The sequence below is a fragment of the Enhydra lutris genome, unplaced genomic scaffold, assembly GCF_002288905.1.
Source record: "Enhydra lutris kenyoni isolate GAN:26980312 unplaced genomic scaffold, ASM228890v2 scaffoldscaffold14, whole genome shotgun sequence".
In the NCBI taxonomy this organism is placed as follows: domain Eukaryota; kingdom Metazoa; phylum Chordata; class Mammalia; order Carnivora; family Mustelidae; genus Enhydra; species Enhydra lutris.
In genome coordinates this window covers 3,681,061-3,706,630 of record NW_019154098.1, presented here as the reverse complement: position 1 = coordinate 3,706,630, position 25,570 = coordinate 3,681,061, and the positions used below count along the sequence as shown (strand labels likewise).

Sequence of the window (25,570 nt, the reverse complement as noted above, 5' to 3'; positions counted from 1 at the left end):
ACTCTGCTCCAGAAATTATGCACCATGTCAGCGCGCGTCCAGAGCCTCATGCAAAACGCCCTTCCCAGGGGCTGGGAAGCCAGATGACGGATGGATTCGGGGCCCAGGAAGATCACAGAGCACGAAACCCGCAGTTGAGCAAGTGCCACCAGAGTGGGAAGAGACTCGGGGAGGGCAGAGGGGAGGGCCTGTGCATGGGAGCTCGGGAACCTCGGCTGCGAGGGGCCCGGGGCACAGGAACACCGGCTGAGCGGGCGGGGAGGGGCGAGCCCCGGGCATCCCGGCGGGCAGCACTGGCTTGCGGCTTCACGTCTCCGCAGCAGGTGGTGACCGAGATGCCTCTGCCCACAGCCCTCTACTTCCTCCTGCTGTTGTCACCACCTGCCACCTTCCCAGCCCCCGCCCCCCTCTGACCTCCACTGCGGAGCGGCCTGTTCTCCGGGGGGACCCACCCAGTCTGGTGCCGGGATGGTCTTGTGCCCCCGCATGCGGGCCGACCTCTGTCCTGCACCGTGGAACCACAGTCCCCCCACCTGCCAGATGCCAGCTGCCCCCAACGCCGGGACAGGCCTGTGCTGACTTGTCTGTTCTCCCGCCATCCGTTTAGGTGGGAAGGGAAGTAAAACAGGCAAAGGAAGGCAAATGCGTTCAAAACCTGCAAACACAATCCGGGGCAGAACCCCCTGTGGCTGGGGTTCCTTCTACCGCTGGCCTTCCTTCTACCGCAGGCGACCCGCCTCCGCCCTGCCCCTGGCCCTGTCCTGCCACACGGGGCCCTTCAGTAATTCCCTCATGGGTACGCCCTGAGAACCTTCCATCCGATGGGCACGGCACTTTACCACCTCTGCTCATGCTGGGAACTCCCCTCGCCACAGAGCTCTCCTTGGAACAGAATCTGCCCCTATCTTGACCATATTCCTCCCTCCCTTCCTCCTTCCAGTGAATTCTGACCGAGGCCAAGCTCGTTCTGTGCTCGGTGCCATACGGAAGTCTCCGTATCCTCAGATGTCCCAGATCCGCAGACATTGCCCCATTCCCCGCCGTGATCTCCCTTCCTGCTTTGTGGAGAAAGCACAGGCCACCGTGAGACCCCTGCATCTGCCTGCTACAAAGTCCATGCCCCGACGGTAACCAGACTCCTCTAGAGGCTTCATCGCCCGCCAAAGCAGGGGCACAGCCTCCTCCTCACACCAGGGCCTCCTGGAAAAGGCGGTCGGCTCCCTGGGGACCCAGGCTCTGAGCCTCGCTTGCGCGTTGCTGTATCCCCAGCCCCAAACACAGGGAGGTTTTGACAATCCTGGTGACATGCTCATGGCCATCCAATTAAGTCAGGACTGGCGCTAAGGGCTGAGGCCCAAACCCAGCTCCTTCCATCACACCAGGCGACGCTGCCTTCGGCGTTCCTACTAGCCACCTCGTTGTCCCCGTTTCTGGCCCAGAGCTCCAGAATCAAGTGCTGAAGGCATGGAGGGCAGGAGACCCACAGGCTCTTGCTGATGGGCCTGCAGCCCATCCGGGCCACCCACTGGACGAGGCCTCCACAAACCAGCCTAACAGCCCGCAGGTCCCGGGAACCACGTAGTTCACGACCGGCAGGCCTTGTGCGGCGGGCAGGGCCAGGCTTGCGGAACCTTCCGTGGCTGCACCTCCGTTCCTGCTGTCGAGCCACACATACAGAGAGAAGGGCGGGTCCCCGTGAGCACCCCTCCTAGACTGGAGAGGCGTGGGGGGGCCTGGAGTCCGATGGCGCGTAGACGCCTCACGGCTCCGAGCCCTGGGTTCCCCACATGACAGAGTGGACAGGCTCTCGCCAACCTCGCCATCCAGCCCACGGCCACCGCGTCACGATGGCGCTCTGCTCTCACCCTCTTGCACGGCACGTTCTTCATCGAGAACCAGTGATGAACCCTGGACACACCAGGGTGAAACGTCGGTAGGAAGCGGTCAACCCTCTAGAAAAGGGAATGCCGAACCTCACTGGCACGCAGCTTTACCACTAGCCCCTGAGAGGAGTCCCCAGCCCGAGACAGCGATCCCCACCGCTGTGTCCGACCACATCTCCCTCCGTGGAGCACAATGGCACGGAAGCCACGCGCGCTTGGCCGGTTCAGGCCCCCCTGCGGAGACCGGGACCAGGTTCTGGCAGGCGAAACCACAAACCCACACTCACGATGGAGGGGGGGGAGGGAAGGTTCAGTGGGGAGGAGACACCAGGCGCTTGACTGCCAGGGCTGAGCTCCCGTGGTCTGCTGTGATTTTGGAAATTTGCATTTTTCGGCTACACCCGGAGTGACGCGCGCCGCCCTCCAGGGAAGGTGGCGGACGGGCTACAGGCTGAGGAGCCCGTCCTCGGGCGTAGCTGCCGTCTGCGAGAGCGGGGGCTCCGCCGCTGTTTCTCTCCAGCACCGGGATCAACAGACCAGGGTCGACTCGCCAGTGAAGGGCCTTGGGGAGAAGGAAGGGTGTTGTCGGGAGCTGCCCGAGGAAGGTCAGGAGGCTGCGTCTTTGAAGTTGGCTTTGCTGTTCGAGGTCTGGCTTCAAAGTGGCCCGGAGGCCAGTGCCTCGTTAAGGATCGCTTCGTTCTCGGGTCCGCAAACGGGAAGGAGCTATTTTCCTCCCAAACCTCAGTACTGCAGCCGAAGCTGACCCACATTCGCTTCCAGACATTCTTTCCTTCCCACGAAATGAAACAGCTTAATTCCAAACACTTTCCTTTGAGCATGTGCTCTGTGTTTCTTTAGCACACGCAGAATAACACGGTTAAGACAAACACTGAGGGTAAAGTACGGCAAGGACGGTGTCCTACCCCTGCGAGGCGGGGGCCTAGGAAGAGGGGCAGGCCAGGGGAAGCAGCTGGGGTCCAGTCCACCAGCACGGGAACCCGGCGTGCCATGCAGGAGGCAAGTCAACCTTGAGGCCGCTCACACTGGGATCCCATGAGAGCTCTCGGCCCGGAGTGTCTCCCTGCAAAGAACGCCTCTCGCAAGATTGTCATTGGAGGCACAAGAGAATGAGCCCCAGAACAGGAGGACTGACCCAAGGTCACTCAGATCTGGAAGCCACAGCTTCTCCATCCAGACCTGGGTCCTTCCTGCTGCTGGTGGCTCTCAGCTGGGGTGGGGACAGCTCAGACACAAGCACCCGTGAGTGACACCACCTGGAGCGAGACTGTCAGGCCACCTGGCCTGCCTGGCCCCCCACCTGCTCAGCTGTGCGGGGGCCAGAGGATGGCACGGAGGCGATGGCTGCCCCACCTCGAGCGAGCACAGCCCATTCTCCTCCCCCAGCTAGTGGGCAGCCCCGTGTGCAGCAGTTCTGGGAAAATGGCCCAGATCCAGCCGACTTAATGATGTTTGATGTGGGGCAAGTTGTCAAATGTGAGCTTCTCCGCCGGCCAAAGGGGAAATGGCTCTGCCTCTGGAGGGTTCCCAAATGCTAGCCCCAGAGGCTACAGGGAGGGCTAGGGGCTGCCCCCTAACGCCCGTCTCCAGACCATCCAACACCCCCAGGGCCCCACTGAGATGCGGCCACGTGAGGACGGCCCTTTCTGCTGGCCTGTCCTCCTCCCACAACCCGGTTTGCCGGCCTGACTTGGTCTCGTCTGGGCCAGGACATCCCCACAGTAGGGACAAGGGACCTCCCCAACCTCCCGGCAGGTGCCGGGAGCAAGGACACCCCCTCCGCTGACCAGGAAGCTCCCGAGACCCCGCCTGAGTCCAGGAGCCCGGAGGCCAAGCCCTGCTCCCGTCTCTGGCAAAGCGCCCCATGGCTCATCTTCTCCACGAGAAAGAGCCACAGTTGAGCTTAACAGGAAACTGTGGAGCCAACAAGGGACACGGCTTCCAAGTCCCCTTCAGCTCTGAGTGCCTGGCCTGACTGTGCCCAGCACTGACCCTCCTGATGCTCCTCCCTGCGGTAAAGGAACCAGTGTGCGTGAGGAGAGCTGCTGCCCGCGGCCTCGCCTCCACAGAAAGGGTGTACAGGGCGCCCCAGGAGAAGCACCTCCCACAGCGATAGGCTCCCCGTCCTCTGCAGGGGAAGCCCCGGGTGGCTCCTGCGCCTTGAGCATGGCCTGAGGGCAGTGACGCGCCAGGCCCGAGTGGGACTCTGCCTCCGTGTGGGACTCTGCCTCCGTGTGGGGTGGAGCCAACGACAGGAGCCGGAGAGCAGGGCAGGCACGGCACCTGCTCCCCATTCCGGCATCCCGGTCAGGCCTGTTCTGAACGCGCCCGCGACTTCCACGCCTGCAGAAGATGCTTCCACCTTTGCAAAAGGCTGAGGGGGCAAACTTGTCAATGCAGGGGAGGGAGGGCCACCCCAACCACCACTGCACATACCCCGGGCTCCCCGTCACCTCGGCAGCCTTGGTTTGAAAGCTGCCGCTAAAAATATGCACACGACCAAGGAGCCTGGCGAGGGGCCTGTCGGAGCTCGGCCACAGGCCGGGTGCTCCCACAGATCCAGACGAGAGGCCACAGCCACCTTGCTTTGCCCAGGATTGCCAGAAAGCCCTGTGCTTCCCAGCAGGGACTCAATCATCAGAGGCCCGGGGACAGTGTCACCTGCCAGTGGGACCCTACATGCCGTGCCTACCCTGAGCGGCCATCAGTCCAGGCTCAGCCCCTCTGCACAGGGCACATGGGGCCTGCATTTGAGCTACTGAAGGACAGGTCTTCTTCCCCTAAAAACGCCTTGCAGGGCCCCCGGAGAAAAGCAGGTCGTGCATACACACACTTCTCCCCGGCTGGCTGCTATCCTCACAGCCGCCTCCGGGGCTTACACCAAGATAGCTCCTAAGGCCGCAGAGTCCACGGGGAGGTGGAGGTGGGGGAGCTGGGGCCACAGTCTGGGAGGAGCTGGCACTGCTGGTCTCCCGCCCCGAGGCTGAGCACGGGGATGGCCCCGGCGTCCTGCCATCCCCTACGCTTCTCCAGGCGACTGGGCACCACCTCGAGTCAGATCTCGGCAGGTGTCCTTGCTCCCTTCCCCGTGGACGCCACGCTGTGCTCACCCGAGCTCAGCAGGCCCAAGGCCCGGGCGTGAGGTCTCAGGGAGTAGCCGCAGGAGCCCGGCTTCGCGAAAGGGCCTTGGAGGCCTGGAGCAGATCTCCTGGCCGGGAGACCTTGGGCGAGTCACCTCACCTGGCTGGCCGCCCCAGGGTTGTCATTTGTAAAACAGGGACTGATGTCCCCCAGCAGTGCCTTGCAAGGCTCTGATGCAACGCGGACACGGAAGGCCTTCACCAGCTGCACACAGGGGTGCACGGGCCCTCACCCCCAGGGACTGAGGACGTGGGTGCTGGTGTTGGGCACGTGCTCCCATAAAGCGGGAAGCTAGAGAGGCAGACCGAAACGCCCCCTCCTGGCTTTAGCACGTCCCGGATCCTGAAATTCACCATCTTATTTAAGGTGCAGCAGACACCTAGGGCAATGCGGTAGAGTCCACGCCCCGTGGCTGGCCCTACACAGTGAGCCAAATGCCAGCTCTGTGACTCCTCGGCCAGTGACTGCACAGCCCCTGGCCCCACCTCTGTTGGGGGGGGCACTCTGTCCACAGGCCCAGCAGGTGTGGGCAGGGCGGGAGGCAGAGGGCGACCCAGTGAGCCCTGGGGGGCTGAGCACCAGCACCATCTCCCCAGCCCCCACCCACCAGGAGCTTTCTCACCACAGCACTGGAAAGATCCCCGCTGCCAGGGTTCTGGTACTGGAGGAAAAATTCTAGGCGGATGGCAAGAGCTTTGGATGCCAAGTCCAGTGTAACTAACACTCGTGGCTTCCAACCTGGGTGGGGGCGGGTCATCTACCCCGTCCCCCAGGGGCCTGCCCCATGTACTGGTGACAAGGGTGACGGTAGTTGTTCCCCTCAGTGAAGCACTCTTGGTGTCCACGAGCCAGGGGGAGTGGCAGACACCAGCAGTGTGGGATGCTGAAAACAGTATCAACAGGTCCAAGACATGGTCACACCACAGAACCCTTGTCTGTAGGAAATGCACATCAGTGAATCTGGGGATGACGACGCATTGGGCCACTTACTCTAAAATGGTGCAGGAAAAAGACTCTCACTACCGTCTTTGCAACTGTTCTGCAAGTCTGGGCACAATTACAAAATTACCTCTTTCTTTTTCTTTCAACAGGGGTGTGGTGCTGTGGAATGTCTGGTTAGAAGTCATCACAGCCAGGCCTGAAATCCAGCTGTGGGCCACTAGCTCGTTGTGGGATCCTGGGAAGTGTGATGTGATGGGAGAGATGGGACTGCGTCCCAGTCTTCGCTTTGCCACTCACAGGCTGAATGGTTTGCACATGCTTTCCATTTCCTCTGACCTGAAACACAGGAATAACACTACCCACTTCAGAGACACCATGAGGACGACCTCATCTGTGCCTTTGGCGATGTTTATTCAGGAGGCACTAAATGTTCCGGTGACCGATCTGGAAATACAGTGAAGAACAGATCCTTCCTCCATGGGGCTGATAGCCCGGTAGGGATGGAGAGATGCACAAGGACAAAAAGCTGCGTATATAATGAACTCTCAGAGAATGGTAAGGACCGCGAGCAAGAATACAGCAAGTAAGGCCTTAGAAGGTGGTGGTGGTGGGGGGTGGTCAGACAAGAGAAGTAGGAGATTTTAGGAAGAAAGTGGCAGAAGAATAAAATCATCACAGAAAACAAAACAAGAAAACACAGACCACAAAAGTCAAGATAAAAGGCTGTAAAGACAAAATGCATAACAGAATGTAAAGCGGAGAAAAGACCAACACACGTGCCATGTCAAGGAAGGCAAATGGCCTGCACTCACCTACTAATGAAAAACACTTGACAGTTGGATCACAACCCAAATTCAACGCCAGGCTTCATCTAAGAGAACCACATGGGGAAATAAGGAAATACGAAATGTCTGAGATAAAATGATAGGCAGAGGCACACCAGTCAAACAAGACACAAGCAGGGTCGAGAGTTGCCGTATCAGACAAGGCAGCAAACACAGAAGAAGACAGAGAAGGGTACTTCAGAAGGAGAGCAAGGGGGACATCTACGCACCAAGGATGACCCATACTCATGCTGCACGAACTACAGGACACAGGGCCACCAAGTAAATGTACAGTAGTCCCCTCAGGCTGAAGAGGACCTGCAGACCAGCGGGGGTAATTCACCTCTCAAAGTCCATGGCGGGTCAAATAAGTGAGGGTCCTAAAGACCTCAGCAATGTAATCAATGAGGGGAGGTTAACAGATACATTTTGTAACTCAATATATTTAGAACAAGGCATATGCCATCCTTTTAAATGTCTGTGAAGTGGTCACAAAAAATGACAAAGAAACCTCGGTAAACTCTCAGAGGTGAAAATATCACTAAACTGATATTTTCAAGAATAATAAACAATAAACAATAAACTGATATTTTCAGGAAACAAAACAAAACATGTAGATTTTAAACAACTCTTGGGACAAAAATGAAACTAACTAAAATTGCAAAATTCCTTAAAAAATCATCCATGAAAGTGTTAAATATCAGAACACAGGAACACAGGTAATGCAGTAATTGCAGGAAAATTCATAGTCTTAAATAATTATAGAAATAGTAGGAAATTTTAAGTAAATAGATTAAATATCCAGCTCATTCAGTGAGGACAAACTAACAAGGCGAGCCCCCATAAAGCAGAAAGAAGATGGGGACAGAATTAGAGAGAAGAAAAAGAGATGAGATGAGAACTGACCAAAGGAGTCAACCATATACTAGCCAGCTAAATCAAGAAAAAGAAGAGGAAGCAAAATTATATAAAAGAAACAGAAGTGGGGAAATGACCCCAGGAGAAGAGGCAATTAGATATCATTGGAAATTTAATTTTTAGAAAATTTACTCTTTCTGAAGTTCTATAAAAATATGAAAGCTGGGATGCCTGGGTGGCTCAGCCCATGATCAGGTCAGGTCATGGTCCCAGGGTCCTGGGATCAAGCCCTACATCAGGCTCCCTCCTCAGCGGTGAGCCTGCTTCTCCCTCCAGCTTCCACTTCCCCTTGTGCTCTCTCTCTCTTAGACTTCTCTAACAAATAAATAAGCAAAAATTTTTTAAAATAAATTAATTTAAAAATAAATAAAAATCGGAAAGCTATTCCACAGGCACAGAGTTCTGATTTTGCAAGACAGAAAAGGTAGAGATCAGCTGTGCAACAAAATGAATACAGTTAGCATGGCTGGGCTGTATGGTCAGGATGGCTCATTTATGTGTTTTTACCACAATTTTAAATAAAGAAACAAGAGAGAAAGACAGGGAAGAAAATGACACTGAAGCAAATATCCAAGCAAATATTAAAATACACTATCAGCCCGCAACGGTGATGAGGGCAGTACTGGCTCATGGGTGGACACAACAGTCGGACAGAAGGGAACTCAGAAATCTTCCTGAACAGAGGGAAAAATGACTTTGCTTGTTCATGGAGAAAGATGATTATTAAGTGACTTAGAGACAATTAAATAGTTTTCTGGAAAAAGGGTGGATTCACGCCTGTTTCCTCACACCTTAATAAACTCCAGATAAATAAAGATCCTAAATGTTAAAATGGAGGAGCCCCTGGAAGTATGAGAATTTAATATATCAGTATAATCTAGAAGAGAGAAGTCATTCTAGGCGTGACACAGAAACAAAGGTATTTGTGGAGAGATCGCTGAATTTAAAGTCAGTATCTTCCAGGCTTCCTGGTTCCAACAGTGCTCACCACAGCCAGCAGTCGGAAGCCGCCCGACGGTCGGTGAGGAGACGGAGTCAGAGAGGGACAAGGCAGCTTACGCAGTGGTTGGAGGCAAGGTGGGGGCTCCGCGTGCTGCGAGGGAGTGACCCCGACACCCATCCCTAAGCTGGAGAGAGGAGCGGCAGGAAGCTCCCACATGCTTCCACTGAGGACAAAACCGTAGCGGGCGCCTGCGGAGTGTGGGCGGTGGGATGGGGTGCTCTGGGGGAGGACGGCGGGAGGAAGAGACTTCACACACAGCTCTCTTCACCTCCTGAACTCCAAAGCTCACTTGTGCACGATTTTATCTTTGCAAAGGAAACAGACCACACGCTCAGTGTACGGCCTCGCTGAGGTTACATTTGGGGGTTGGGGTGGGCCGCCTACTTCTGATCGGGGTCTTGCCCTTTGAGGCAGGGGTGCAGACAGAGGGAGTCTTGCTGGGTGAGGCCTGGAATCCCTCCTCACTCTGTCACCCACACCCCGGTGACGGGGACACGATCTCTCTGATTTTCAAGCTCCATAAAAGAAGGGAGGTTTTTCCAGCCTTTGGGGTTGTCGTGGGGACTGCGACACGAGACACGTCAACACCAGCCAAGACCCATCCCGGGGTTTGCCACAAAGGGAGTTAGGTTGATCGTGGGTAGGAGTCCGAGAGCCAGGACATTTCCTAGCTCAGTGGCTGGGGTCTGTCATAAAAAGGGTCCCTGGCCCACATCTAGTGGGCAGGGGCCTCTCAAGAACCCTTTGCCCACCTGGGACTGGAAACCTGGCCCCACCACCCTGTAAATCTCAGACTCTTTCCTTCGTGTCTTCTGTACCCACACCCACTCTCTTAGCACCGGTGGGGGGGTGTTGTTCAAGGGTGGACGCTGCATCTCTCGTCTCCTGCTAGATGGTCCGTCCCAGCCGAAGGAGCCAGAAGGCACCAGGGGATACCAGCTCATGACACACCACGCTGCAGAGACATGAACTTCGTCCCAGACTCAGAGTTAAGAGATGCAAGGCGTGGCCCCGTGTCCCATTCTCTCCTCCCACAGGCAAACCCTACTGCAGAAATCCCCTTCCTAAAAGAAGGTGTCTCTCAAAGAAGGCGGCAGGCAGTTGAAGGTGAGGAGGACCGAGAGCCGGGCACGCAGGGGCAGTGCCCCCGAGCACAGCCCAGACAGGCACCTGGAAGGCGCTCAGTAGTCATCTACCGAGCGGGGGGACGGGGGGAGCAGCACAGGGTCACACGGAAGAACCGGGGGTCGGCCAGCATGAGGACCCTTCTTCTCAGGAGCAGATCAGACATGGAAATAGCAATTTCAGGGACAAATTGTATCATCTTTTCACTCGCCGGTTTCTTCCATAAGATACATAATAATGCTGACTTCAGGGAGCGATGAAGGAGGAGAAAGAAGTGACACGGAAAGGGACCCAACAGCTCCTGACACACTGCAGGGAGCACCCCACAAATACAGTTTTTCTTTTGGGGAAAATTACCGCAATTCAGCACTCCCAAACATTCTTTAAGAACTAGGATGCTTGGGACCAACGAGAAGGTTAGGGTGGAGGGGGTGAGGTGGGGAGGGGGAGACGGGGTCTCACAGAAGCATGGGAATGGCTCCGGAGCCAGACACGGGACAGCCCTGCACGCTGCGTGGAGCAAAGGCTCTCTGGGTTTAGGTCCCTGCACGGATGCACACGCTGTGCCTCCTCTGCTGGCTAGGAGCACAGAGCGCGTGGGACATGCGGGGCACACAGCCGGCCCCCGCTGCCGGGGGCGGTGAAAGGACAGGAGGGGACCCATGAAGCCCACTGCGTCATACCCAAGGAGGGGACCAAGAGTGGCCTGGGGCTTTTTCTTCATATATGGGATTTTTTTTAATCACTTTTTTCTTCAAAAAGAATATAACTACTTTTATATCCTTTACAATTATTTTTTCTATTTTTCTGTTATCAATTTACATACTTGTTTTGGCAAAGGTGCCAAGGGGACGGTGAGGTAGCTCCTTGGGTCGCCTGCACCCACGGCCTGGCCAGCCGGATCTCAGCACGGCCAGCGGCCAGCACTGGACACAGGGGCAGGGGCATTCGGCCCAGGCTGACCAGCCCCTCTGGCTTACCAAGCCCACCTGATCAGCCCAGCTCAGCAAAGCCGGCCTTGGCAGTGGGCCCACAGGCCAGTCCCCTCCCCCAGGAACAGAGGTCTGGAGAAACCCACAGCCCTGTGCCGTTGCTAAGTTACCTGGGGAAGAGGCAGGGGTCAGGGGCAGGCTCAGCCCCCAGGGAGGCCTGCCGGACTGTCCTGCTGGACGGCTGGCCGGAGCCTGGCTCTCCACTTTCTCTCCCAAGGCGTCGGAGACACGACTGCACTTGGTGACTCACTGCAGCCGTCCCGCCCGAATCTCAGGTCAGAAACAGAACCCCACAAGGCCTGCACGTGACACAATCTGACAGAAGGACACCTTGCACGGCGGTCCCCGGAACGCAGCCCACCGTCACGGCGAAGACAGCCTGGTTTCCCGGCGGCCGCCCGGCCCAGATCCAGACTCCAGAATGGAGCCTCTGAACGCCACAGGCGCCATAAGACAGAAGGGGCCACGTCAGGTGGGACGGGCCCGCAAGTGGTTCTGTGCCTTGTCCCTAAGGGCACAGCCTGCTCCTTTGTAACCAGCCGGCTGCACGAGTCAGGTTCCGGGGCTGCCTCTTGCCTCTGCTTCTGGGTCACCCGCACGAGCTCCCACCTGGCACACACAAGGCTGTGTGCTCGCAGTCTAAGGGACCCGAGTCCACCACTGCATCAGACCAGGCGTGTCTGGAAGGCAGGGCTGGAGTTTAACTCACATGTGGGTCCCCAGCACCTGGGACAATGTTCGCCACGGAGCAGAGTCAGGAGACACGTATCTACTGAATGAATGGACAAAACCCTCAGTCCAAAAATGCACACTTTCCATGTAACCTTAGGGAACAGAAACTCCTGAATATTTCCTACTTTATAAACAGGGAATAGCGGCGACGACCTCTCAGACTTGCATGGGCTGGGCACTGTGTCCTGCTCCCCACATGTGAGGGCGTGCTGCTCCCGAGGGAGGGCAGCGGGTGCCCCCACAGCCATCTCATGTGTCTGCTTCTTCCTCAACCTACCACCCTCACGTGCGCGCGTGGCCTGCTCACCACAGCTCAGGGCCAGAGCTTACAGCAGGGCTCGCGGGATGCTGATTGGCGGGTGTGCACGGAAAAATGCCCCCACGTAACGTAGCCAACACTTAATCTGCCTTTGCCGGCAGTCCAGGAAAGCACAGCCCATCACTGATGTACCTAGGAAGCCACGAAAGCGTCGCCACCCAACAGTGGTAGAAGGACGTACGGTAAGGGGATGCTGGAATCAGTTCAGCCTCATTAGTCATCACGACCGGTACCGATGGAAAGGACTGGAAACAGCCCCTAGGCAGATGGTCGAGGAGCATGCTGGGCTCCGCAACCTGCCCTGTCCCCCTGACCAGAGGGGCAGCCCGCACCCCACCAGTTCACAGGACAGTTCCCAGCTGGAGACAAGAGGCACATGGGAAGCCACAGCCCTGACCACGCTGACCTGGGGTCCCATCCCAGGCCTTCAGGCCTTGCCCCAGCCCTGCCCCTGTCCCCTCATGCCCTTGGATGCCCCCAGAATCTCCATTTCTCCTCTCCACACCGACTGGCACACAGTGACCCTCGCAGTCCCCCGGGCCACTAGGATGGACGGAGGAACTCGCTCTCGCCAGGCCCACGCATCTCTTCACACCTTCACTGATGACCCCAGCATCCCCGGTTCACAAGTGAGAGCCTGAGGTTCAGAGAGCTCGTCCACTTGCCCAAGGACACCCCAGCATGAGGAAGCAGCAGAGCCAGGACCGAGACCCACGGAAGCTTGGTGCCAGTGGCGTGGCCGTCCAGCGGGTGACGCCATCGCCATCACACAGCCAACACGGATATGTCTGCGCTCTACCAACACCCCAGAAAATGGGAACAACTTCAGAGAGTCCTTGTAGAGAGAATGACCCCAAAACGCACAAAAGCTCTCTGTGCAAGCCAGTGCGTGTGATTTACGCAACAATGAACATCTCAGAACAACCAAGACCTCCAAGAGCAGCACAAGGGCTAAGCTACCTTGCACCCACCAGATGAAATTATTGCACAGCCTCTAACAGCACGCACAAGACATGCCCGCAACATGAGGAATCCTTGTGTTTTGTCAGGTAAGGGGGGAGAAAAGGCACCAAATATGAGCCTGGCAGGAACATCTCTATGAACAAAATTTAAATTTGGAGGGCGGCCAAAAGGCTTAGAAATACACAAAAATTCAGTGAAATAGAGGTTCTCTTGGGGGGTGGGAAAAGGGTGATTCTTCTCTCTCCACCTTTTCTGATTTTCCACAGCGAGAATATATTACTTTGATCAAGTGACCTGGTCGAAAGGTCAAGATTCCAGTGTGAGGGCATCTGCCGTTGAACCTGGACGGGTCACCTCCCGGTGGGGCAGGTGCTGGACAGAACCCCAGACCCAGCTGGGCCGTGGCGTCCTCCTCTGGAGAAGGACAGGCACAGCGTGCAGGGGCATTAGAAGTGACGACACGAGGCAGCTCACGTCCTCCCAGTAAGGCCTCTGGGCACAAATGCCTTGCGGATCCTAGGATTATTTTTTTTAAAGCCACACACCCCGTCCAGGAAAATGTTACTAATCCCTGTGTCATCAACCAATATACCAACGTGCCCACGACGCATGTAGGACAGCAGACCCAAACGCTGTTAACAAACAGAAGGGCTAAACGCCCATAAAGACTCCAGTGCAAATGCAGGGCCTCCCGCTGGGCTCTGCAGGGAGTCTGGACCCTCCTGGGCCCACCCCAGAGGGTGGCTGCCGCCTGACTGTCTGGGCCTCAGGGAAGTTCTTCTGAGCGACAGAATGCGGGAACACACTGTTTATTTCATTTTGTTGCACAGGACTTGGGCCTGTGCCAGCCATGGAGGCGGGAGGATCTGGGCGTCTGACCCTGCTCGGCTGCCCACATCTGGGGGACCTAGCTGGCTGTAACCCAGAGCTAGGACATTCCAACCCAGGCAAGTGTCTGGGGGCCCAGAGAAGCCCCCAGAGGCGCAAACACTGACCACAGAGACGGCCCCCCTTCCTTCCAGCCCAAGCGTGGTCTCCTCAGTGCTGCCGCGTTGGCCGCTCACGGGACTCCTGCCGGCCTTCATGCGAAGGAGCAGGGAGACCGGCGGGGAGTGGGGTCTCCCGTGCGGCAAGGGGGTCCCACAAACTGACGGAAAGCAGGGGAAGGCCTGCAGAAGGGCCCATGGCCCCGGGACGATTCCCCCGTGTTTGTCACACACAGAAGGGAGAGGTTACACTAAGTAACCAGAGGAAAGACTTGACACTGATTTAGTGACACCTGGGGTAAAACACAGCTGACTGCCGGCATCGGACCCAAAGCAGAGGAGATACTGAAATGACTTCCAGAAAGTAACACAGCCTCTCCCTTCAACGACCGCAGGCTTGCTTTGCTGCTCAACGAGATACTTCCGCGGCTCTCAGGAAGGCGCAGAGCAGGGCCCATGCTGCCGTGCGACGGGCAGCAGACACTGGGCTACACTGGTCTGGCCGCTCGCCGCAGGGAGCGCTCCTGGCTGAGGACCGAGGTCAGGCGCTTACCAAGCACGTGCTCCTCCGTGCCAACCCCGTGAGAGGCTGTCGGAGCTCCTCCAGCGAGGAGGCCGCCCCCTGGGCTTCCGCCCCGCCACCCACTCCAGGTCCAGACACACAGGCAGAAGGCACACCACGGGGACCAGGGCACGGGCCGCCACGGGCCATGTCAGACTCTGCAGCGGCTGGAAGGTGAGGGCGTCTCGGCGCCCATCACCACGTGTGCATCTGAGGCTGCTGATGGGGTGCGCCTGAAGGGCCGTGCTCAGGGCAGACGTGGACCTGCCACGGCCAGCCAGCCGCCCTGGCCACTCCAGCCATCCCGGCCACCCCCACCGCCCCCGCCGCCCCAGCCACCCGCCGGAGAAGGCGCGTGCTGGGCCCGAGGCGACGGGCACGTACTTACCCCACTGCAACGGGGCCAGCTGCAGGTGCTCCAGGACCAGCTGGTTCAGGAGGCCTTCCACGCTCGCCTCCCCTGTGCGCTTGAGAGAGGGGTGAGGGCTGGTCAAGGAAAACTCGGCTCCTGCTGAGTCCCGGGGGCAGGGGGAGGTCTTCTGGAAGCTTCTACAGATGCCCGGACAGCAAACCTCCCACAGCAGGTCTATGACCCCTCCCCTCAAATGAAGTCTAACCCACCACTGAGACCTGAGCTGGGCATGGGAAACAGGCACGTGAACATGCCCGGCGCCCCCCTCCCTCAACCCCAATCAGGTAAACCCAGCTACTGTCACTGCCGCATAAAGAAAGGGAAGCCGTCGGGATAATTTTAATCCAACAGGAATTCTTGGGCGGGGGGAGGCAGGGGGAAACATAGGAAATGGAAGTTGGCTTTTCCTTAATAAAATACGGCTCATTGTTCCATGTAACCAAATACATTCCTGGACGTGTGTTGGCTCCGTGCTGGCTTCACGTCTGTCGTGTTACACATCTGGATGTGATTACACATATTATTACGAATGGGCTCACTTAGGCGGGTTCATAATGGAGGAAGTCACAGTCTCTTAGCAAGTATCAGCGGATGAAGAAACTGGGTTTAGAAATGCAGAAAACAGATGTCTCCTGGGCACTAATATTAAACAGTCAATGTGGCTCTCAGAAACAGATCTGCAAGCCTCTTTCCCTTTCCCTACATAAATTAAAGCCGCAGAATTTAAGTTGTCATCAAAAGGGAAGAATTTAGTCCCTGACATTCTTCCCTGATTAGGGAAGTGAGGAGGAAACCTTGTTTCTGCCTTTAGCAAGTTAACTGCATTCAACGAGCGCACGGCGTGTCTGAACCAGACAGGGATGGAGACGCGAGAAGGACGCTGAACGGCTCACACACAAACGTGAACCCGAGGGGCCTCCTCCTGGTGAGGATGACAGCCGGGAATGGGGGCCCGCACTCACCAAGCCCGAGGACAGCTATGTGGGGAGGAAGCTGTGCGGGCAGAGTAGCTCAGGGCTAAGGCTGGGGGCACAGGGCCCCAGGGGAAGGGGGACGAGAGCCTAGTCTCTCCAGCACGGGGGGTGGCGGTACAGGATCACGGGGGGCTCTGTGGAGTGTGGACATGGCCCCCAAACATCCAGGCAAGCTAGCGAGGGCAGGGCCAGCCTCAGAGCACAGTGACCTGCTAGAATCCCTGCCCTGCTCTGCACCCCAAAGTCCTTCTTGGCTCTTTTGGATTCTCTCAATCCTCCCAAACGCCGTGTGCTCTCTCTGGACTCTGAACTGCCCACATCTGCGCTCTCTGCCTCAGAATGCTTTTCCCTGCCCTGTTCCCTCCCATCTCTGTTCATCCTTTGGCTGTCCAGCCTTCCCTGAGCCCCGTCCCTGCCCCGAAGGCCCCCAGGTGTCCCCCTCCTGCAGTGCTCAGCCTGGCCGCCAGCCTGACGTCTGCACAAGGGCCCAGCCCTGGCCTAGGGCCCGCACCAGCGCCTGCTTCACAGAGCTGCTCGGTGCACTCTGTGTGATGAATAAACAGACTCAGGAGGGATAAACATCCTGGACAAGCGGTAGAGGAGTCCTCCTTCCATCCCCTCTGGAGCCCATGGCCCTCAACACGCAGCTCAGATGCTGGGACCCGGAATCTTCTCTCCCCTGAGCCCAGGGCCTGCTTCTTGCTGGTGGCCCTGCAGATGCTGGGGCTTCCTCTGCCCCAAGCTCCCGGGCACCCGCGCTGCTTGCTCTAGTCCACACCAACCTGACGGCAGTGAGGCAGAAGGGGGAGCAGGCTCATTCTGGCCACACTGAGCTCTCCGATGGACCGGGGACCACGCGGCAGGCCTGCAGCCCCGAGCTAAGGGCGGCTGCCCCTGTCGCTAGAACAGCGGGGTCCAGATGCTCTCTGCGGAGCTCTGGGTCCAGGCACGGCCGCTGAGGAGCGCCGGGCAGTCTGCCTACATTCTCTGGGCCTGGTCCACCATCTGTTAATGTCCACAAGCTCCAGAGCAACACGAACTTCACACGAACGTCACAGGACTGTCCCGAGAATAAACAGACCAGCAGTCCTGGCCACCGGAAGCACAGCGCAAAGGGCCCCTATTGTGAGTGCTTGCCCCACTCTCCTACTCTCATTCCCCTCGTCTCAGGGACTCAGCCGCCCCTGCTGGCACCTCGGGCTCCTTCGGGGATCCTACCCCACCACAAGCAACTTACCAAAGGGCTTCCGGGGTAATTCGCTCCCTGAGGAAAATTCCCAAATGCAATCTTCGCCATCCCGCTACGCAGTCTGCGGGTGCGGGAGTGAGAGCAGGATTGCTAGAGACTCTGCACGGCCCCTGCAATGATCATGTGCGGTCCCGGGCCAACCAGGGCATTAGGACGCATGTGTTTACCTCCTTCATTCACTGGGTCAACGAGGAGCTGCTGGCGCGTACCCTGAGTGTAAGGCCCTACGTGTCTGGGGATCCCGGCGAGGACTGACCCGGGACTCAAGAAGCTCACAGGCTTGGGGGAAGACAGGCCCGCGAACAGACAATGCTGGCCTCCGGCAATCCCTCCTGGGGGGGGGCACCCAAAACAAGTGACAGCAGGGACTCAAACAGATACTTGCAGCGTGTGTGTGTGTGGCGACATGTGTCACCGGAGCCAAAAAGTGGAAGGAACCTGAGTGTCCGAGGTTGCAGGGACAGACAAGCAACAAGCCATCTGGACACACAATGGAGTTTTACTCAGCATCGAAAGGAAGGAAATGCCAGCCCACACCACAGCGTGCAGGAGCCCTGAAGACATGACCCTGAGATGTCGCTCGCCAGACACTGCGGCCGCGGGCTCCCACTTCTCCGAGGACATTGCCGTCCGCTCGCTCATGGACACAGAAAGGAGGACGATGAAGGCGGCGTAGGCGCTTGTTCCTCTACTCTGGGGAAACTGAGGCCACAGAGCAAGGGAGCCACAGCACCCACAGCTGACCCCAAGGCCCCACTGGCCTTGCCCCCCGAGAGGGGTCACGGGGCAGCTTTCCCGCCCAACCCCACAGACACCCCATCACCCGGGTGCGTCACCACAGCTCGGTGAGGGGTGCCCACTCCTCGGCACGGGGGGTAGGGCGTAGTAACCGGCGGGGGAGGGACCTGCCAGTTTCCGTCCTCCCAATGGCAGCCACGGCCCCTTGGGGAGACGGCGCCCCTCAGCTCCATCACCTTGACAAACCGAATCTGGTGTTCCTCATGCGGAACCTGCACAGTAGTAACCGGCATCCGGGATGTGCTGGACTCCAGGGGTACTTGCACGGCCCTGTCCAACCCAGGTCGGGACAGGGACAGTCACCCCCTACAGGCACGCCCCACGTCACGGGCAGGACCGGGCAGGCACCCAGGCCTCGGGACCCGCCCCCACTGCTGGGAGCCGGGGGCTGACACAGCCCGTGACGGGCTGACACGGGGAGGGAGGAGGCGTGCAAAGGCAGGCCCGGGCCTCACGCGGAGACTAATTCTGGTCAAGTCTCTGCCCACATCTTCCTGCCTGCTCCTGCCCACTCGGCCCTCATCGGACTCACAGGTTGAGCCGGGTGCCTGGGTGGGTGGGGGGGGGGCCCGAAGTCGCCTGCGCCTATTGGCTCTACTTTAAGACAATGGGGAGATCTTGTCTTCGATACGACTCTGAGCTCCTAGAAGGTGATTCTCCCCAGAACCGGACATTAGGGCCCACAGTGGGGTTCAGAGACACCCGCAGCTACCTGTGATTGGCTACCTGGCTCCCTGGGAGGAACAGGGGCTCAGCCCGCCAGCCGGGCCACCTGTGTTCACAGCAGCTGAAGAGAATGGGCTTTCTCAACCCCAGCACCCAGGTAACATTACCTGTGCAAACAGCCACTCTCCCGAGTAAACGGCAACCTACCCTCGGTTCCCAGAAATTTAATTTTCTCAAGAGGAATTGCTTCGTATTAAGAATTTATTGGCTGGGAAGGTCTCTGTCTTTTATGAACACAACACTGTACAGTGTTTAATTTCCATGGATAATGACTGAATGATTGTTTTTCTTCCTTTCCTCCCACAGATCTGAATATCCTAATTTTAACATACGACACTCCATATTAAGTGGCTTCTCAAGGTGAGGAGCAGGACAGGAAGAGAAACTCCTCAGGGAAGAGCGCACGGCTTTCCTGGAGGGAGAGGGGAGCGCAGTGTCCCACACACATATGTGCGCAGAGACCCACCCCAGGAGGGACAGGCACCTCACTGCACCCGAACCTCCTTCCCCTTCTGCGCAGCAGACTCCTACCCTGGCTTTTGGACCACGTGCCCATGCCCCTACATGGAATACCCCACACACACATGCACACACAACATCTCAAGAGGGCTCTTCGTGGCTCTGCTCCAAGGATTACAGCCATCGGTGCCTCGATGTCCACCTCCCTGGCTGCCTCCGGAGCACCTTTCCTCATCTTTCAAGCGCCAGCGTCCGGCATGATGCCCGGGACCCAGGGGCGGCTTGCTGAGTGCTGAAATCACTTCACGAATGCAAGCCTGTGTGTGTATTTGCATGACGGCGGGCGTGTGGAAATGGGTGCTGTTCGTCAGAGACGGACCTCCACTGGTACGGGTGGCCCAGCACACTCGCTGCTAAAGCGAGGAGAGTAGGACCCTCTGATGGGATGAGGCCAGCATCACCAAGGGACAGCTTCTGGAGCCCTCAGCACAGGGCCAGGCACGTGTGGCTATTACTGTCCAACGCGTGAGGACAGTCTCAGAAAGGTTGGTGGGTTGCCTGCTGCGAGTGACCAATGGCCACGAGGCCTGACCCATCGTCCAGCAGCACTGGGTACTACCAGGGGGTGTGGCTGGGGGTCTTGGCCAACATGAGCCCACCTGGTTGCAAACACACTCCCAGGCAACACTGGTCCAGTTCTGTGGACTCCTCTGTGGCCATCGCTCAGCATTGCAAGCCTGCCACGGCCACCACGAGGCTGGTCGGCTTTGCAACAGCACAACCCACCACCGCGGGGGAACACAGGCGGCATCCACTCCAGGAGGACGGCCACCACGAGGCTGGTCGGCTTTCATCCTTGTTGCTCAATCGGCTGCAACAGCACAACCCACCACCGCGGGGGAACACAGGCGGCATCCACTCCAGGAGGACTCAGAAGCCTCTCACTTGGGCTGAGTCTCTGAGAGGGGATGTCTCCTGTCAGTCCCAGGCTGGGACTCCACTCTTCCAGTCCCTGAGCCAACAAGATCCATGGGGAGCAGGGTAAGGAAGGGATCTTCTCCCTCCTGAGGGGAGTGACCCAGGAATGGGCCACTGCCAGCCCCAGTGAGAGCACAGACACTGTGATTGGGAGAAGTGGTGCCCTTCCTGGGAGCCACCACCTGTGCTGAGTCAGTCCCAAGCCCTCAGCCCACCACCCACTCAGGCCAGCATCCCCCTGCTGCCATGGCCCCAGCAACACCCAGAGGGAACCCCTGCTGGTAAAACACATCCCCTAGGGAGTCTGATGAAGGCCTAGAGCCCAGGGACTGGCTGGGCAGTGGAGACAAGCAGTTGTGTTTCCCTTCTCTCCCTTTGTGGCCACCATGTGAAGAGGCACTTTCTCTTTCAAAAAAAAAAAAAAGGTACCAAGCCCCCTTCCTTAGCTCATAGCCAGGTCCTGGCAAAGCTCTCTGTGACTCATTGGCATCAAAGAGCTGGAGGGAAGTGGGATTGCATACGCCGTGCCAGCAAAAGGAGGCAGCTTTCCTTTCTTCGGTTTGGGTTTCATCTAGGATCTGATGGGCCACATGACTCACAGGCACACAGAAATTCACTGGCAGAGTGGTGACCAATTCCCAGTACAGGAAATGCTCCCAGGTGAATTCCAAGTCTCAGACTAAAAGACACACAACTGGGTCCTGGAGAGGGGGACACAGAAGGGTACAAATGTCGGGGACACTCCTGTTGGGCGGGCTCTGTGGCAAGCACTGTCCGTGCTCCCTTCACCTGGTGGAAGGCAACAGTTGTGCCATGTAGACAGAGGACCCGAAGCTGGGAGGATGGAGTGGGGATCCTCCCACAGCTCCCCCCAACTCTGGCATGCTAGTGCTTCCCCACAGCATGGCTCCAGAAGGGAAAGATGACGTGCTCAACGATACTGGGACCAGATCAGCAAAAGTCCCGAAGCTTGAAACCCCCCCATAATGGCAAAGCCATTTGAATACAGGCACAAGATCACACTCCACGACTGGAAAGGGAGAAAGTTAGTTATAAGTATGCAAAGTTTTCCGAGGCATACAGTTCGGTGAAAAAACCATGATGCGAAACAGCACATACTTTTGTGTAAAAACAAAAAAAGTCTTTGTTACTTAGAGTTTCTGAGAGAAATTCTGAAATACGTGGAAGGGATGAAGAAAAATGGGCATTTGGGGAGTACAGGCAAGAAGGGAACACTCTTTTTAAAAATAAATTTGAACCATGTGCATATTTTACATATTTAAAATAAAAATTTTAGAAAAAATAAACAGTGCAGTTCTGCTGGAAGCAGTTGCAGACCTGATACAGTGTGGGCATGATGACGGAGCTCTGAGGTCGGGGCTGAGAAAAGTCAACATGCCTCATCCCACCCAGAAGGAAGAGCTCAGCACACAGGTGGCTGGCAGATTTGGGCTTAATATGCACATTTTCATGTTTCCTTCTTTCCTGAGTCTTTCCAGGGGTGTAAAATGAAGACCTCAGAATATGGCATATTACTGCCTCTTACAAAAAAAAAAAAAATATGCCAGACTTTCAAAGCAGATCGCACCACGGTGCTTGCAAAATAGAAATAGCGCCTAATGAACGTGGCCAGGATGAGGAGCTTTGCTATGATTAGTTAGAGCGGCAAGTTAGCGTGTGAGTAATTACAAAGTTGCCAAATGGCACTGGGGCTTTGGAAACCATTCCAGTAGCATATTTCTGTATTAATTTGCTTTCGGATGTGAGCCATAAAATTATACAGCTGAGCTAATAAAGCTAATTACCTGCAGGCACCACCCCTCCCTTTCAGCCTCATAAGCCACCAAAAAACAGCCTGGTGTCTGAGCCTAGACACACAAATGCAAAGCCAGCCAACCAGTCAGTCATGTAGCTGCCTTTCTCGCTCACTATTACAGGCAAGACCGCAAACATCCCACAACGAAGGCTGAGGTGGCAGCCGCTACTGTTTCTTAAATACACAGATCCTGGCATCCGGGCAAGAGATCGATAAATGGTGAAGGGGAGCATAATCCCACTGCTTCTATTAGAACATTTCCAAAGTGCCTCCTATGAGAGAGGCTCTTTGTTAAGTGTGTAATACGTGTCTTTTCAATTTCATATCATCTTTAAGTTAAGACTTTAGCCCCTGACATGTATAAGGCAGGGACTGCTAGTTCTGTTCAAACTTTTGGTTTGTTTGTTTGTTTGTTTTTTTTTTAACTCAGGCGCAAGGTGAGAGTAAGAAAGCCGACAGAGCTATGAAGCGGCAGGTTCAAGCAGACTGACCCTAGAGCCCATGTTCTGCAGCCCACTTTCTGACAGTTCCCTCTAAACACTGTTCATTGTCAGGAAACCTGGTGTGGAGCCCGGCAGGCAAGCGGTGGGAACTGTCCGTGGTGCTGAAAAGGCTCTCTCCCTTTAAAGCCCTTTCCTGTCACCCAGGACACAGCAGTCACATCTCCGGGTAGTCAGTGAGAGTCACTATCCTGAGATTCTGCTCCTTTCCCTTACGAGGGCAGGGCCGGTAACTCTGCAACAGGACTGTGGAAACTCTGCTGGTGTGCACCCAGGCTTTGCAGGTGTCCTAGGCCACATGCACAGGTAACCATGAATAACCCATGTGCCTGAGCCAAAAGAGAACACAAGCTCCCAGCTCAGGTTAGCACAACTCTCATTCTGCTTCTGGGGCCTTCCACAGGTAGCATCTACCTCCCCAGCAAGGAATAGCAAACTCCATGTTTGGTGCCCTCCATGCTTGCCACTCCTGCCTCAAAGACACAATTGAGTTCCCTGAAGTCACTGCCCTTTGTGCACTCCTCCTATGGGTCACACATCCTTGGAGGTGGTGAGCCATGAGGCCCAGGGTCTGGGACTGGATCTTGCTCAGTGTGAACCTCTTCTGCCCTCCCCTCCCCAAACCAGCAAGGTCAAAGAGCAGGCAGCCATGCCTTCCCAACTGCTTAGCTGAATTCAGAGGACTGCTTGTGGAGGTGAGCCACAGGAGAGGGATGTCCCTGATCACCAGCACGGTGCCTGGCACACAGCAGGTGCTCAATAAATGTCTGCTGCGCATGTGTTTTTCCTGAGCACGTGTTATGTGTCAGTTACCTACAGATCATCTCATACAGCCCTTATAACAATGTCAGGTCAATAAAACCTCTTTAGGGATGGTAAGAAACCTTTCCAAAGTCACACAGCCAAGAAGGGGGAGTGTAAGGTTCACATTCGGTTCTTCAACTCCAAGTGCACTGCTCATTCCCTGCCAGACTTTCTCCGTACGTGCCACATGTTTCCAGGGAGATGCATCTTAATGCCACAGTGTTAACCCAGCAGACAGACTGGGTCAGGACCTCACCTTTAAGATGCCTTTAAAGGAACAGACTCAGAACAGGTACCTCAGAAGGCACTTCACTGAGGCCAAAAGTCTCTTGGACACCAAAAGGCTCATTCTTCCTTGTGTGAGGTGACCATGAAGTTCTGAGGTAGGACCTAAGGGCAGTGGGGACACAGATGTGTTTGGCAATTTTGGCTCGAGCCCATACGGGGCACTGGTGTGGCCTACAGCTAAGATAATGGTATTCAGCTCCAGCAGGACCTGGCATATGTAAGTGAGGTCCTCTCCCGTTAAGTTGGGAGGCAGGAAGATGATGCTTCCCGCACGGCAAGCATAGCCCCCGTCTGGCCAATACTGACACCAACCCAACACCCGGCAGGCTGTCCCTCAGCTCTGGGCTCCCTCCCAATTCCCACATAGCACTGGTTTTGAGCTGCAAACATCTATTGTCATAAGTGACTCCCCAACACAGCCACGGTGAGCACCCTGGGGGCAAAGACCAGGTTTCCTACCTCCAAGCCCCTAACTCTAGATCTACGGAGCTGGGAGGCAGAAAAAGCCAACTGAGGGAGTGAGTTTTTCCAGGAATAATGCAGAAGGAGCTTTAAGTTATAACCCGTAAGGGCCACAATTTGTTGACAAGTCACTGCCCACACAAGCTTGAGGGAGTGGACATTTATTGAGCACCTACTACCGGAGACCCATGCTTACAGAAGATGCACAACCGAACACGACAGGTAACCCCCTCGCTCAGAGAGACCTTGCGCTATATTCCTTTCCCACAGACAAGGCTCAGAGCGGCACCGTTACTCTGCTTTTCCACTGTAACCCTTGAGAGCAGAAATGGGTGTCAAATACCTAGAGCCCAAAAGGAACCCCAATCCTGGCAGTGAGCCTCCATTTCAACTCAACACCCTGTAAGGGCCTCACCAAGAGACAGAAAGAGATGGCAGAGACAGCCCTGCACTACCCCGCATAGCTCTGCAGACTCTCGTGCTGAATTCCCAAAAGGCAGCGCAATCCCACAACCAGACACAAATCCATCATGGTGACAGCAGGCCCCCAGGGAGTGAGGGGGGAGGAGCCCCACCAGAGTCTGAGGACACAGCTCCCTGCCCAGAATCCTGCAGTGGCTGGCCGCAGCTCTTGGGATAAAACCCAAGAACTCCCCAGAACCTCATACAAGTGCCCATGATTTCCTCTGCTTGCTGACCTCTTCCTTTGCACACTCTGCACCCAAGAATGTGTACCAGCCATGTTGAACTACTGGTACTGACCTACTGGTACATCAGGTGGGTGATGTCCTGCCCTGGTGCCCTTACTCCTGTGTTCTCCCCAACCTGGAACCTTCTCAGCCATTCTGTTGACTGGAGCCTCAACCTCACCTTACTGGGGATGTCCTCTCTGACCCAGCACCAGCCTAGAAGTCACCCCTTCCTTCTTCCCTGGCTGTGACGGCTGCACCCTGTAGTGTGTCTATGCTGTCCCTGCGGCCTGCCTCTGTCCCCATGCACCTCCCCGTTCCAGTGACTCACAGCAAGTATCTGTCAACACCCACTCTGTGCACTGAGGTAGGGGCTAGGCATGAAAGGCCTAGATGAGAGCCTTCCTACTCTTCAGGAGCCCAGTCTGTTATGTGAGCCTTACATATGATTGCGGGTCATTCATCGTTGTTAAGGAAACTTAGTATTTGTACACAGCCTTTTGATTTACAGCATTCTCATGATACACAGTTAATCTTCTGCATGTCTTGAGAACCACGGATGCTTAATTCCAGATCTCTGAAAAACAGTTAGATGCAAGGAAAATGCAGAAAGCCAATAACGCACCTTCCCGCTCATCTTCAGCTAGACCGTTAGCACTGAAGTATCTGGTGCCGTACTGCGATTTGAAAACACTGAGCAGTTTCTGAGACCTTGTCTTTATTCATGGAACTGAAGCTTATCATGAACTCGTCTTCTATTTTAGGGAAAAAAAATAAATAATTGCTCAACCAACTCTCCCTGGATGATCCGGCTGCCCAGGGCTCAGCCAGACCCTGCTGAGCCCAGGGACTGAGTCCTCCCGGGCCCGCCCCTCGATCTGAACTCCTAGTTTACCCGCAGCCTACAGAGCAAGTCTGGAAGCCCATCACCAGGGAGCAGCCGACAGTCACTTCCAAGCCGGCTTCCAGGTGCGGGAGCCGGAGGGGGCAGCCTGCACCTCAGGCGT

The 25,570-nt window shown here is 56.3% G+C and overlaps 1 protein-coding gene across 2 annotated transcripts in view; it reads right to left on the bottom strand.

Moving 5' to 3' along the window:
- The window catches only part of LOC111146550 (trafficking protein particle complex 9), a 636,638-nt gene that overhangs the window by 170,712 nt on the left and 440,356 nt on the right, over positions 1-25,570 (bottom strand). For both annotated transcript variants that reach the window (XM_022502135.1, XM_022502136.1), the window contains one exon: positions 14,797-14,887. In XM_022502135.1, the coding sequence (XP_022357843.1) occupies positions 14,797-14,887 (91 nt within the window). The remainder of the gene's footprint in view (positions 1-14,796; positions 14,888-25,570) is intronic.